Source organism: Hemibagrus wyckioides, linkage group LG16 (assembly GCF_019097595.1).
Source record: "Hemibagrus wyckioides isolate EC202008001 linkage group LG16, SWU_Hwy_1.0, whole genome shotgun sequence".
Classification (NCBI taxonomy): Eukaryota; Metazoa; Chordata; class Actinopteri; order Siluriformes; family Bagridae; genus Hemibagrus; species Hemibagrus wyckioides.
The window spans coordinates 8,038,400-8,053,713 of record NC_080725.1 but is presented as its reverse complement, the minus strand read 5'-3'; the positions used below and the strand labels follow the sequence as shown (position 1 = coordinate 8,053,713).

General features: G+C 39.7%; 1 protein-coding gene across 3 annotated transcripts in view; it reads right to left on the bottom strand.

Moving 5' to 3' along the window:
- ints2 (integrator complex subunit 2) overlaps positions 1-12,512 on the bottom strand; it is a 64,762-nt gene extending 52,250 nt beyond the window's left edge. For all 3 annotated transcript variants that reach the window (XR_009206860.1, XM_058411654.1, XM_058411655.1), the window contains exons 1-9: positions 12,364-12,512; positions 11,413-11,706; positions 11,026-11,164; positions 10,846-10,948; positions 9,541-9,654; positions 2,692-2,822; positions 2,392-2,562; positions 1,637-1,863; positions 805-930 (exon numbers count right to left, since the gene is read on the bottom strand). Coding sequence is in view for 2 of the 3 variants with exons in the window: in XM_058411654.1 (XP_058267637.1) it covers positions 805-930; positions 1,637-1,863; positions 2,392-2,562; positions 2,692-2,822; positions 9,541-9,654; positions 10,846-10,948; positions 11,026-11,164; positions 11,413-11,705 (1,304 nt within the window). In the remaining variant the exon portion in view is untranslated. The remainder of the gene's footprint in view (positions 1-804; positions 931-1,636; positions 1,864-2,391; positions 2,563-2,691; positions 2,823-9,540; positions 9,655-10,845; positions 10,949-11,025; positions 11,165-11,412; positions 11,707-12,363) is intronic.
- Between the last annotated feature and the right edge of the window lie 2,802 nt (positions 12,513-15,314).

Here is a 15,314-nt window from a genome sequence, read left to right as displayed (position 1 = left end):
CTTACTTGTTTTACTGTAGTAAACCTCATATTAAGATGCAATGCCTAAAGCAGGCAAATGAATGATGTACTGGATCATCTGTAATAAAAAAGCTTGCCTCTAGATCCTAATTAAATTAATGTGAGACAAGCTAGTTCCTGCAGGGTTGTTTTCTACAAAATTGGAAGTACACCCAGTGCTACAAGTGCTATAACCAATGCTAAGCTAGCATTGTGGATGACCCCTCTTCTCATGCACTCCTCCTCCCTGCCATCTAGCAGAAGGTACTCCATTCCAACAATCAAATTCCAAAACAAACTCCCTCTCTTACAGAAAATTTGTTGTATTAGATTTTCCTTTTCTGTCTAGGTACACTGTCCTGTGTATCTATACTTTATGTAATCCTGTGTACTGTTACACCATGGACCTGGAGAAATGACATTCTATTAATTTAGTCTCTGACAAAATGATTAGATTGGAGTGAAATGTACTTAGAATCTTCATGCTGTGTGTTCAATGCCACATGTAATGAGTGAATACCACACAGAAAATCATTGTATCACATTTTAAAATGAAATTACATGAAGGTGTCCTTTACCATTATAATGACTCCTTAAAAATAAAAACACCTATGTTTCATACCTATGCTACTATGAGTCAAGGATGCTTGCATCACAGATAAAAACTATCTGAGAAGTACAGTCAACCAAAAATACAGAAGGTAAAAAGTATGGGGAGAAAAAAACACAAACATGGCTAATGTAGACTGAAAAATAAAATAATAAAAATAATTAATTTCAATAGCAGATGGAACATGAGAAGTACCTGACAAGTGTAGGGAATGCGAGTAATTTGCAAAATGACAGAGAGACAAAACGGACTCCAGCAGGTGTAGCAGGGGGGCGGCTGGTCATCAGCTGGAGTAGCTGCTCAGCCTCCTCATCTGTGGGTCTAGAAGAGGGGACCAAAAAAAGAACAATTAAATGCCTCATGCTATGAACATATTCACAGCTTCAACCAGCAGCATGTTAAAATACTACAGACTAAAGATTCAAGGTCTGCATCTACAAACTAACAAATGTTTCTAACCTCAATTTATATAGTGCTTAGTGCTCCTTCTTGATCTTTTCTATTTTTAAATATATGCCACACTTAAAATTTTTAACATTTGTTTAAAAAAAATCTAAACAGTATTTGAGCTCAATGAATATGAGACAATAACTCAGAATTTTAGCCTTCATTTCCTGATATTTACATCTAGATCTGTTATATCATTCTAAGAATGGCACCTTTGGTGTCAGACTAGCCAAGAGGTGAGAAAAAGCATTAGAAAGAGACTAAAAAGAGAGCAAAAATTATATCTATAAAAAGAAAAAAACCACTGGCAATCAGAAAGATCATAAAGCTTTATGTACATTTGCTTAAAGCATAGGAAGTGTTTGAATTCAGTAACTGCTGCTAAAAGGTACATAAAAGTTATTGAGTTTGTGTTTTAAATCTTTTGAACGAGATGAATAATACTTTTACAAGTTTGCATATAGAAACAAGGAGACAAATACTTTCCAGAGCACGGTATGTATAAATATATTTATTTGTGGAAGTGATATTTAAACAAATTATCCATATTGTCTGGCTGCAATCTGCATGAGGCCAATACCTGAGGCCAGCAATGCCCATAAGAGCACAGTAAAGCCTGAGTAATGAACTGGCTTTGACCACATGCTCTTCTCTTAGGCTTGAGTATGCTGAGCTGCCCTCTATTTCAGGACTGAGCCTTGCGTCATGAGGTGCACGTCTGATGTGTGAGCAAGGCAAGATGGCCACCAGTTCCAAAAGCAGCTGTCTCCGCATTTGCCACAAAACTGAACTACTGTGACTCTTTCTCTGATGCCAAATCGAGGGAAGAAAAACAGAGATGTAGAAGGATGCAGGTTAAATACACACACACACAATTATTTTCCAGAATATTTTTAAAAATTGCAATTGCTTTTTGTAAATCTGTAAAATTTCAAATGGAAATTTTTGGTCATCAGCTGTATCTGACATCACTTCCAAATACAAAAACATACCCATAGTATACTCCTATCCCCATTCACTTCCATACATGACCCCAAAGAAGTGAAATAGCAAACAGGGTAATTGCTATTGCTATATATGACAGGGTCATAACTCGTAAGACAGGGGAGCCACAACTGCAAATAGACTTTGCTTTTCTATTGCAATTTGGCAGACACTGTACATTTGTACGCGTACATGTATTTCACATACAATAGTCTATAGTGTTTAGTACAAAATGGTGAAAAAAGCAAACAAGGTCAAAGGTCACATAAATCCCATTTTGTTCATGTTTGATGGATTGTTTGAGAGTTTGTGTAGATGCCCATGTGTACACAAATGAGTGCAATCTCTCACCTGTTGCCCATTGCGAATGAACATACCAAACCATGTGCGTACTTTGCTGTTTGTACCCAGGAGCAGACCACTGACATAAGACACTAGAGGACTAACAGCTTTGTCTGCACTGCTTGGCTTATAATCTAAAGTCAGCGCGACCCCTAAGCCCGGTAGGTGGCATTCCTCTACCTGGGGAGAACAAGACAGGATGATTAATAATAGTATTCAATAAAAATGATTTGTGTAGCTGAGGTTATAAACCTTGATTCATGGTAGCCCTAAATGTAAGCTGCATTTAGCTTAGCTGTGAATTCGCACCACCATGGCTCTGATGTTAAAGGCTTGAGATGGGTTCATCTGGCACAGCTGCCTTAATGCCTCAGTCCTGTGTCTCCCAGCAACATTCTCCTCATCTTGGCGTTCACCACTCTTTATTAGACCCCGACATACTAGGAGATTGGAGACACATTTCACATCCTTTATTTTTGTTAATATGTTCATTATCATCATCATCATCATCATCATCATGATAATTCATCATGACTGTTTTCATTCCACTGTGATTAAGAATATATTATTTACATTATACATAAGGGTACATGAGAGTTTTTGAACTGCTCCTTTGTAGTAACCTTGAAAACAATAGCCAACAATAAGCGGTGGAGATTCCTTTAAAAAAAATAATCTAAAATAACAAGTAATTATTAAGTAGCTGCAATTCCTCTTTGTTCTGCATCTCCATGCCCAACTCACATGGAAGTAAAAAAACCCCAATGCCAACAACAATTTCATCAAAGATAACCTGACCTGCTGTAATTCTGATTTTACCAAGTAGGCTTAAAAAGGACCATGACAGAAGTAATTGGTAGGAGAGTCAGAAAACATGACAATAAAAATTAAATGTAAGATATACTAGACTTTTTTCCCCACACAAATTCTAAAATATCACAGGCTATTTGGTGTCAGAATCAAAATTGTTCAGAAACATATTTGTTTTACTGCATACTATCAAATGAGACAAGTTCCAAGCCAAATGAAGATGGTTGTCCTTACAGGTAATTAGGAGGGATGATTGGACCATCATTGCAGTGTCCATAATATAACAGCTATGTAGCCAACTACAATTTCAAGTTGGAGTGTAATATTGGCTAACATGCCTATATTGCTTTAACAAAACTATATACACTCTATGGTTAAAAGTTTATGGACACTTGACCATCAGTCATTTTCTACCCTCCCACACCAGACATAGTTTAAAAGAAAATCTCAATTTTGTTACTTCATCAACCTCTTTTGCACAACTTTAATATAAGCGCATAATGTTTGGGAGTAGCGCAGGTTGTGGAAGGCTCTATTTATGTGAATGGAGGGCAGAACCAAGGAAGGCAAGTGGTAGGGATCACACACCTGTGCTTAATTTCCCTGAGGACTGTTCTCTGTTGTAGTTGAGCTGAATACAATAGAAAGATGAGAGTTGAGTGGAGAGAGAGCCAAGGTTTGTTTTTTTGTTTTTTTAAAGTCTCTGGTAAAAATAAGACAATCAAGTTGTGACCTCAAAGCCTGCCTCCAGTTTTCTCTTTTTACCGAACACTTTAAAAAAAAATGCTACATGCCCAGCATTAACCAAATAATAAAGAATCCAAGATAGTGGCATGGTGGTAGCACGCTACTATTCCAGATACAAAATAGTGCTATTCCCGTTTTTAGCCCGACATTAAGGTACATGGACACCAGAGAAAGCAGTTCACCTATACAAACGGCATTAATACAGCACAGAAATCGCATAACAGCCAACCCGCATGATGATCTGCTGGAGAAGCTTTATGATCTTGGCTTGCTGCAAAGACAAAGTCCTCAGTGTCGCCTGATGCCAGTGGTTAGGGGAGGGGATCTTTGAAAGCAAGAAAGCAGAAGAGAAGAGAAAGTACCAAAAGACCAAGAGGATGAGTGTTGGTGCTAGGCTAAAAACAAACCCTAGCCGGCCGGCTCTCTCGTCCATCCTACTTACCAGTGGTTGCACCCTGGACAATAAATTGGACTACATCTGACTCCAGTTTGCAAATCTCAAATCATTGATTTCTCAAATTTCATCAGCATGTGGACTTTGCAACGAGAAGGGCAAATGTGCTGGAAATCCTTGGAACACATTGTTTGGAGCCACGCATCCACCTCATCTACTCAAAACATGTTATGTGAATTTCAGCATACAAGCTGCTCATCAGATGCTCTACACCGGTTCTGATTTTGGCCAGGCAAAGCCAACTTTGCTCTTCAGGACTGTTTTGAGCACCACTAACTGCCACATATTCAGGGAAGCTGCAACCAATGCCAATTCCACTAACTTGGATACACAGCATTAGTGGCCAGCTACATCAGCTTTGACGACTGTCTCAAAGACCATCATCACATGCACCAATCAAAAGCGACCAGAGACTTCACCTTCAGAGCAGGTGGCTCTAGGAACAGCAAGGGCCAAACTGTCACTTGAAAAGCAGAAAGTACGCACACACCCACCATACTCTGTCTCACCATGGCTGATGTGAGGAAAACTATGCAGAATTAACATACAGATTCCTGACCGTGTGCTTAGGGAATGTGCAGACCACTGCAAAATTGGCTAGGGGATGTCTTCACAACATTTCCCTGTGCAGCACTCTTGTTCCAACGTGCCTCAAGACAATCATCCCTGTGCCGAAAAAGTCTACAGTGTCCTACCTCAGTGACTATCGTCCTGTTGTACTCACGCCCATCATTATGAAGTGCTTCGAGAGGCTTGTCATGAGACACATCAAGACCCTGCTGCCACCCTCACTGGACCCCATGCAGTTTGCATAACTGCTACACGGACGATGCCACTGTCACCGCTATCCAACTGGCCCTTACACACATGTACAAATGCTGCTCATAGACTTCTGTTCAACATTCAACACAATCTCTCAGCACCTGACTAAAAATCTGAGCCTGCTGGGCCTAAATGCCTCCCTCTGCAACTGGACTCCCTGACTGGGAGACCTCAGCTTGTATGGATCAGGAACAGCATATTGAACACCCCCACACTGAGCACCGGGGCCCCTCAAGGCTGTGTGCCCGGGTGCCTGCTGTTCACTTTGTTGACTCACAACTGCGCAGCAAGGCACAGCTGGAGCTACAACATCAAGTTCACCAATGACATGATAGTGGTGGGTCTCATCAGCAAGCACAAGAAGTCAGCATATAGAGAGCAGGTGCAACAGCTAACAGCTTGGTATAGAGCCAACAACCTCTGTCTAAACATGAACAAAAAATTGATGTTTGTTGACTTCACAGATGGACAATTCTCTGTTAACTCTCGAGATCATCAAGAGTACCAATTTTTATTGGTATTCACCTAGTAGACAATAACCTGGTCATTCAACTTTCCATGAAGGCTTAGGAAAGCCCATCTCCAACCACCCCATCCTAACCACGTTCTACAGCAGGACTATTGAGAGGACTGTCTTCTTGTATATGGTATTGTCTGTTTCCACTACCTCTTGTCGTGCACCTTGCACCTTATGTAAATATGTTAACTGTACTTTTAGCCTTTAGTTCTCTGTTGTCTTAAGTAGCGCTGTGTCCTAGAGGCACATTGCTTTGATTTACTGTGGACTGCAAGTATGGTCGAAATGACAATAAAATCTTCCTAACCTAACTTATTATAGTCCTCCTTTGCTTTCATAACTCCACTTATCTGGGAATGCTTTCCATTTGATTTTAGAGCACAGCTGAAGGATTTGTCCATTCACCCACAGAGTATTATTAAGCTGGGCAGATATCAGGCAAGAAGGCCTGTGGCACGTCACTGGTCCAATTTATCCCAAAAGTGTTCCCTGGGGTTGAGGTCAAGGCTCTGTGTAGGCCACTCGATTTCTTTCAAACCAATTTTGGCAACCCATGTCTTCATGGCCCATGCTTTTTGCATAAAGACACAGTCATACTAGAACATTTTTGGGCTAGACTTCTTAGTTCCAGTTAAGAGCAAGTGTCACCTGATGCCGGTGGTCAACTCTCTGGCAAAAGTTTACTGGGGAAAATTAAAGCCAGGTGTTTTCAATCTAGGTGTGATTGAGCACCCTGACTTATTTAGAGAACAGGGATCCATCAAAAGTCTAATCTACACAATACATGTTTGTGGAAGTGCATCAATGGCACAAAAAGGAGATTTATAAGGAACAAGTGTTGTTGATGTCATCAGGCTAGAAAGGGTTACAAACCATTTCTAAAGAGTTTATCCACAGTCCAACACATCAAGGACACAAGGTACCTAAAGGCCCCTCTCGCATGGGTTAATGTTAATGTTCACAAGTCCACTGTGAGGAAAACGAAACAGTGGTGTTCATGGCAGGGTTGCAAGGAGAAAGACGCTGCTTTCCAAAAAGAACATTGAAGCCTATTTGCAGTTTGCTAAAGATAACATGGCCAAAACATACATTTTCATTGTTAGTTGAAGTAGATGCTGAATAAATTGAATAACTGAGTTAGTGTACTTACAGCATCATTTAAAAATGTAAAACAAATACATTTTGTATGCACATAAACCAAATAATTCAAATCATAACCATTCAGAAACACTGCCTGCAGAATACATGATAGACTACAGCAAGCTCAGTGACTAGTTTTAATTTTTCTTGGAGGAAGAAAATACTATGGCAATATGATAGAAGAGTGATTTGCTTTTCTTAATTTGATTCAAAAACAGGTCACAGCTTTCACAGCTTTCTGTTGAAACAAGTGTGGCAGGAGAGGCAAAATAGGGCACATCATCTGTTACAAAGTTAAACCAATTTTGCAATTTCTGCAAAAACACAAAAAAGAAAACAACTACAAACTACACAGGGTGAAGGTTAACACACACTTTCTCAAAAACATGTGAAGCCAGACAACTTAAGTTTTGCAAACTGCTATGTCACAGGACAGAATAACGCACTTGAAAGAAACCACACTCTAAGCTCATGCACATCCACAATTGGCTAGATTTGCAAGACACACGAGTGCCCCTCCTACCAAGAGAGCACAGATCATTTCACCTTTGGGCCATGGATGCCTGTAGTATCAGGATTTGAATTTGACTGATTGCTTTTTTACCTGTGCCACACTTATATGTACAATGTTGACAATGAAAAAGCAGATGCAAACTGGGTTGTTATTTTTGGCATTTGAGTTGGAGCATGAGGCTAAGCATGGTTTTTCAACAAGGAATACTAATATGCTTTAAAAAACTGCCAAAGAAATGTCAAACAGACTTTGCATTTGCAATTTAATATTGGCAACCACTGTGCATTGATCAAACTAAATTTCAATCCTAGTCAATTTGAATGTGACCAAGTTTTTATGCCTATTGTATCAATAACTGTGCATATATTCAAATAAGTGTCACTGACTGTATGTTCTTTTGTGTTTCACACCATTGTGTGTAAACTCTAGAGATATGAAAATTACAGAAAATTAGCAGTTTCTTAAATACTAAAACCAGACCAAATGACAACAGCAGTGATGCCATAAGCCACTAATGCCAAGTTCACACTGTACATAAGAGGTCGGAAAGTGGTCACGTTTGCTTTCAGACTGCATGACTACATGGGGGAGCATTCAGTCGCTGCTGTGTTCACATTGCACGATGGATCTGCGACAGGAGGTTACACACTGCAGGACATCACAAAAGGAAGAATCACCGACAACTCTGCCTGGTCCGCAAACTGCGTTTCTCTTGAGAAATAATAAGGAAATAATGCAAGATCAGACGTGAGATCAGAGTTGTCGTGCGAGACTGGAAATGGTACCACGCAAAAAGTTCTCAATCCAAATGGTCTGTGCAGGGAACAAGGATTGTGCGTTCTGCATAATTGAACAAATGAAAAATTTTGCAATGTGCTGCTGCTGATTTCTGCTTTATTTCTGTTTGATGCTATTGCAAAGCTTATTTATTCTGAAATAACTATATTTAAGACATTTTTAAGACATTTCTAATAAAAACCTGTAAGCTCTATTAAACTATAATATTGTGCTCCAACTGAAGCCATGCTTGCTGATATTGTGGTTTATAACTCCTCCCCGAACTGACCGCTGCCCTGTATCTTGCTCTCGTTGGCTGTAGGTGATCGCCAAGGTATTTTTCAGTCAGAACTCCTTTCACACTGCAGGATTTTGAGTCACTGACCGCTCCAGATATTTAGCATGCCAAATATTTCATGGCCATCGGCAACTTGCTCAGATTTGGTAATTCACATTGCATGATTGTCACTCGCGTGCATGAGCTTCAATTTGCCATTGATTTTGGGCATTTGTTGGCAATTTTGCAAAACTTGTCACCGACTGAAAATCAGGGCTAAAATCATGCGGTGTGATCTCGGCATTACACTACATTCTTTCACCCATTTGGCCATATGCTTGGATGCAGATAGGATAAGTGATGCAGGTGTTCCTAATAACTTTCTACTCTGCTCACAACCTTGGGATAACCATGGACAATCAACTGTCCTTTACCTCCCATTCTGCTAATGTCACACGCTCACGTTGTTTTTTTCTGTCCACTCAGGCTGCCCAGGTGCTTTTTCAGTCTCTTGTCATTTTGACTGGACTACTGCAACTCTCTACTGGCAGGTCTACGTCAGTCTGGATGCAACTTCTACTCTGCAAATGATCCAAAATGTAGCTGCACAATTAGTTCTCCCACATCACCCCACTACTGCACCAAGAAAGGACCAACAGCCTCTTACCTCAAAGCTCTTATTACTCCTCGCACTGCACCACACTCCTTCCGATCTACTAGCACTGCTCAACTGGTCTCACCATTACTCAGGTTAAGAGGTAGGTATACATCAAGACTCTTTTCTGTTCTGCCACCAAGGTGGTGAAATGAACTTCCCCAAGATGTCCAAACAGGCTAACTGGCTGTCTTCAAACAACAGGTTAAGACCTACTTCTTCCTAAAACACCTCAACTGGCTCTTATTTTACCAACAATCATACCAACTGTACTTTTTCCCAAAGTTTTAAAGTAAAACTAATAAATGTCAGAAAATGTGAGAAACTTTTATCATTGATGTTCACTGTGACTGAAAGGTACATATGCACAAAGGCACATTTTGTAGAATGTAGACAGAATTACATACAAACAGATAATGCATTTAAATAGTTTTCCATTTAATACCTTCGTTAAAGCTGTCTGGGACATTGGCGACAAGGAGGCAAAGAAACCACACTCCATTTCGCACATGTAGTAAGGCCTCAGCAACATCTACGACAGGCAATAAAGAGGGCAGTTCTGCAAGGGAAAAGCAGTTTACATAGTTTTCAGAAAGAATTGTTTTTCAATGGAACTGTTACTAGCGACTAGAGCAGGGGTAGGCAAGTTCGGTCCTAGAGAGCCGCAGAGTTCAGCTCCAGCCCTGAAAAAAAAACTCACCTGCCTGTAGTAAGGCCGGGTCACACTACAAGACTTTAACCGTTGGCAGATCGCTTTGCTGTTCAGACTACATGACTTCACTGTATGTCTTTTTGTCCTTGTGGTGTTCACACTACATGATGCTTCGTAAATGATCCACAAGAGGGGGTCACACACCACACGATCTGACCAACTCTCGTCACTCAAGAGTCAGCGAGCCTCTTTGATGTGTTGTTGAGTAGTTCACACAAAGATTGCCGAGCGCTGATCACCCGCTGATTTTCCCACGATCACAGCCCGATCTGTTGGTGAGCTCGTTACTTTGCAAATCGGGCTTAAAATCCTGTAGTGTGAACTAGGCTTTAGTAATCCTGAAGACCTTGATTAGCTTGTTCAGGTGTGTTTGATTAGGGTTGGAGCTGAAATCTGCAGGACTGCGGCTCTCTAGGACCGAACTTGCCTACCCCTGGACTAGAGATATCACAATGTGAAATTTTGATATAATGATAATAGATTAAGGAACAATCAATGTTAACCAGTTTAAAAACTGTGACAGTTTGTTCTCAATCATATGCATAATATTACATAATACATAATAAAATAATCTAGTTACTGCTCTTAATCCAAACTATGTACTGTGTCTTTCTTGTATTTTGAAAAATTACATTACTGAAATTACACTGCAGAATCATTGCAGATATTTTTTGTCACAAACTACTATACATTGCAAAAGCAAACATGTGACACTTTTGCAAACATCTATGTTTTGTTCTTTTGTACTTTGCAGGGCCTACTAATTGGTATTTAATGCTGTGCTGTTGTTTGAATAATACAATCACTTATTTTTGCTAAACAGAAAAGGTATTATATTTGTAAGAATAAATTTGGTGGCTGAATATTCAGTACAAAAACTATTTTTTGCTATCAAGAATGTTTCTATAAAGTCAGAAAAGATGTCATTTTAGCTGTACAAGAACCCTCAGACATATTAAACAACACTTGGGAGCAACACTTTTTGTAATCACTTTATAAAACATTAGATCTTAGTTCAGACTTAGTAGCTGTAATCACCTGCTTGAAGGATGCAAAAAACATCTGCAACCTCCTCCAGGTATACTGGACTTTCAAACAGCTCAGAGGACTTGAGAAAAAACTCCCTGTTGGGGTCAGCTACCTGTACAAAAATATATAATAGGCTTTAAAAAAACATGTACAGATACATAAAATAGAGACACAAAGATATATAGTCACCTTGTTCATGATGGCCAGAAGCTCACTGAGAACCAGTCTAAGTCTCCTAAGAGGGTCACTGTGTTCAAACTCCAGGGCTAGACCATGTTGTAACTGAGAGACGAGGATACTTTCACTGTTTGCCGCACCTGCCTTATGCCTGTATTTAGACAATGAAAAATATGTAATCTGGGCTAGGACATCAACTCACCTACTTTATGATGCAACCAATCCTGAAATATGAAACATAATAATATGAACATACATAATATTATTATATTGTTAAACACATTTATAAATAAATCAAATCCAGTAACATGTTGATGCTGTCATCCAAGTATAACTGTTCATCTGTAAACAAATGTTTACACTATGACAAGCCAACAATTATGAGCCCCTCTGTTGTACCTAAGCTGCTGCTCTTTCCTGGCATCTTGTTCCAGAGCATGGAAGTCCACTGAAAGCAGTGCCACTATAGAGTTCACTGCCTCCACACCAGAGAGCAGGCGCAAGATTTGCTTCTTTTCCTGGGCCCAAGCATTGCTTTGATCAGCAGGAGCACAGAGCGCCATCCTCACCAGACACGGCAACAAAAGCCTCAGTTCCTGATCACTTAGAGCTGCCAGTCGCATCACATCCACCTTCTGAATGGCCTCAAAAGCATAAGAGCTCACAAAGTGCAGCCCTGAACTGTCTGTCATTCTGTTGTGTACAGATCAAGTCAGATTTAGCTTAATTCATTTCATTTATAATGTTTACAGTGCTGTTTATATGGTATATTAATGTGTTACTGGTTACACAAACAACAAAAAAATGCAATTCGAAAAATTAAACAATAGAACTCATTAACTGGAAATATAAATACTGTTCGCTTAAAAAATAAATGTAGAGATATTTTAATACATTTAAGATGTATATCTTAAATTTATGCATTTCTGTAAAGCTGCTTTGTAAAAATGTGCATTATTCAAAGCGCTATACAAATAAAATTGAATTTAAAAAAAGACGCTGTGTATGTGCAAACGGTCTTGCAAAGCTGGATAAACAGGTAAGAAGGTTTCAGTCGTATTTAGCTAATATTTAGGTACTATCGAGCTTACAAATTGTACACGGCGCGGTTGCGTAAACTTCTAAAATTGGCCAGTAAAGACAGAACTACCTAAAACAATATCAGCACAATTTTCAGATAGCTGCAACGGGGTGCTAACACGCTTCCGGTAGCTATCTAGCTTGAAAGGCGAGCAGTGCTCTTAGCTTGTAGTAATTTACTATTGTGATTATTAGCTACTAAATAACAATGCGCTGCTTTCTTGAGTGTTTCACTAGTCAGATTTAAGTAAATAACAGAATGCGTTTTACCTGAATTTTAACAAGAACTGACGAAGTTATCTGAGAAAGAGATCCACTGAGACCTCGAATCTCTTCTTCGCTAGATTGGCTACCATGAGTTGGAGCGCATTATCGCCACCTTCCAGATCTTTGAATCGCAGCATCAGACAAATCACGAAAGCTAAATTTCCACACACCTTTATTGCGCTATTCTAGCTATTGTTTGAACGTTAAACGTAATCACGCCGCAAAAGAGAACTCCGCATCTTTAGCCTTGTTACAGCCTTACCTCCTGTAATTTTAACAATCAGACAATCGCACACTCAAATACGGATACCCATTCTGAAAGCTGTCTGAAAACTTGCATAGTATAGCTTGGAACTTGGATGTGGGAAATAGTTATAGTTAAATCAATAGACTGACAATCAAAGACTTACTGACTAGTATTTTAAAATTCCTAATATTATAAATTTATGGCTCATTGATGACACTGATGAATGAATATATTTCGTAAACAGACTTTAAATATTTACTGATGACTGTCACTTTAAGTTAATCTTTAAATTATTAGGTTAATCATTTTTTTACAGCCTCAATGACAAAGTCGAGGAATAATTATAGTTCATGACAAAAAATAAATGAGGCATGTTGTCTGTACAAAAAGAGAGACATCAGAAACCTGTCATATCTGACCATAAGTTTGGAGTAGCCAGGAAAGCTCTGACCCAGAGAGAAAGAGATAGCACAATGTGACAGAAAGGGAGATCTCAAGTCTAGTCAAGAAGATTTTAATGTCATTTTAACCATATATAGCTGAGGCAGTACACAGTGAAATGAAACAACATTTCTCCAGGACCATGATACTACATAAAACAACACAGAGCTAAGGACTAAAAGTTGTCCTAGCCACATAAAGTGCATTGTGTGCAACCTAGCGCAAACAGTGCAAGACAAAAAGACAGTGTAAACAGACAATACAAAACAAAACACTACAGGACAGTTACACAAAATAGCGGCCCGACCAGTATACATTCTGTATACTATGTTATACAGTACATTGTGCAAAAATAAGAGAATTGTGAACAAAGAGGGTTCTTGTAAATATATACACTTCTGTAATAGCAGCAGTTGGTGGTTTGTTGAAATGTGTGCAAAAACAGCAACAGCAACAATTGAGTTAATGTGCAAAAAACAGCATGTAAACAGTTATAATATGGATGGTGCTATAGACATGGATAAATATTGAATTGAGTATTTGAGTGTTTGTTTTAGTTCAAGCTCTGAACAGTCCAGTTCACACAGTTGGGTGAGTGTGTGTGTGTGGTCTATAACTCCTCCCTGAACTGACCGCTGCCCTGTATCTCACTCTCTCATTGGCTGTATGTCATCGCCAAGGTATTTTTCAGTCAGAACTCCTTTCACACTGCAAGATTTTGAGTCACTGACAGGTCCAGATATTTAGCATGTCAAAAATTTCACGGGTGTCGGCGACTCATCTGTGACTCGCTCATTTCCTTGCTTGGTACAGTACTTTGCTAAACTGCTGAGAACTTTGCCTTTATCAAGACCCAGATGGTGAGACATGCCAGTAATAACAGTGTAAGCACTCCTGATCTCTTCAACAGAGAGTATGCTTTTCTTATACTTTGGGTCCAGCATGTACGCTTCTGCATGTATTGGTTTTATGCAGAACTGTTGGCGCTTCTCCATTGATTTGACCACTGCAGTTTCCTATGCTTGCAGCAGCAGGAAGGTGACAAGATGGCAGTATCACCTTCTATCTTGGCAATAGCTGCTGCTATTGGTTTGAGGATACTCAGGCTGCTAGTCACTCTTTCCCAGAACACATCATCCAACAGGATTCTCTTGATGACACTTTCAGTGGCTGCAGTCTGGGATATGGATATCTTTTTCCCTCTATCCTTTCCCTCTAGCAGACAACCCCACCTCATCGAGTGATGCCGGGGAGCTTCAGTGTGGTGTTCTTGTTTTTTTCTTTTTGCTTGTAGAGGTAGATTGCTACCTGTTTGCCCTTCACATATTTCACTACATCTTTTGCTGTCTTGTACAGTGTGTTCATTGTATTCAGAGCCTTGATGTCCTTAAGGAGAAGACACACAGCCAATTGTTGTTATGTGAAGGTAGGTCTCCTACATGTGTGCCCAAGCAACCTTCATGTTTGCAGCAATGTCAGTTACAAGTGCAAAAACCTTCTCAGGTCCAAGGTCATTGATGACTGCTTTCAGCTCATCAGCAATGTAGAGGTGTGTGTGTCTGTTGTCCTTTCTGTCTGTACTTTTATAGAATACTGGTTTAGGGGTGGTGACAATGTAGTTGATAATTCCTTGTCCCCGGACATTCGACCACCCATCAGACATGATGGAAATGCAGTCTGCTTTGTCAATGGCTTGCTTGAACTTTGCTTGCACTGTTGAACTCTCTATCCAGCAAATAAGTAGATAAAGCATGCCTGGAGGGAAGTGTGTAGGCAGAACAAAGAACATTCAGGAATCTCTTTCAATAGACACTGGCTGTGAGAATTAGGGGTGAGCCAGTTGCATACATTGCCCGGGCAAAACATTCATCAGCATTTCTCTGGCTACGTTCATCCAGTCAAAAAATCTGGTGATTCGGTGCTGCCGAGAGTGTGTCTGAATCAGAATAATTTTCACATCGAATGGAAGCAGATGAACTCTTGTCTGGGGTTGCTTGTTTTGAGCTCTGTGAAAACTTTGGGCACTTGGCTATATGCTCCTGCATTTTTGTGGCATTCTTGACATAGGTATACACAGCCTTTCCTTCCACATTGGCTGAGGTGAAATGGATCCACACATGAGATGGTGTGCATGGCATTGTTCTGCAGAATAAGATTAGAAAAAAGGTTGTAAAAACACTTATGCAATGCAAAGATATAGCTAAACAATTGGAATACGCTGGAATGGTAAACATTTTACAATTGATGCAAATGAATAGAAATAGGC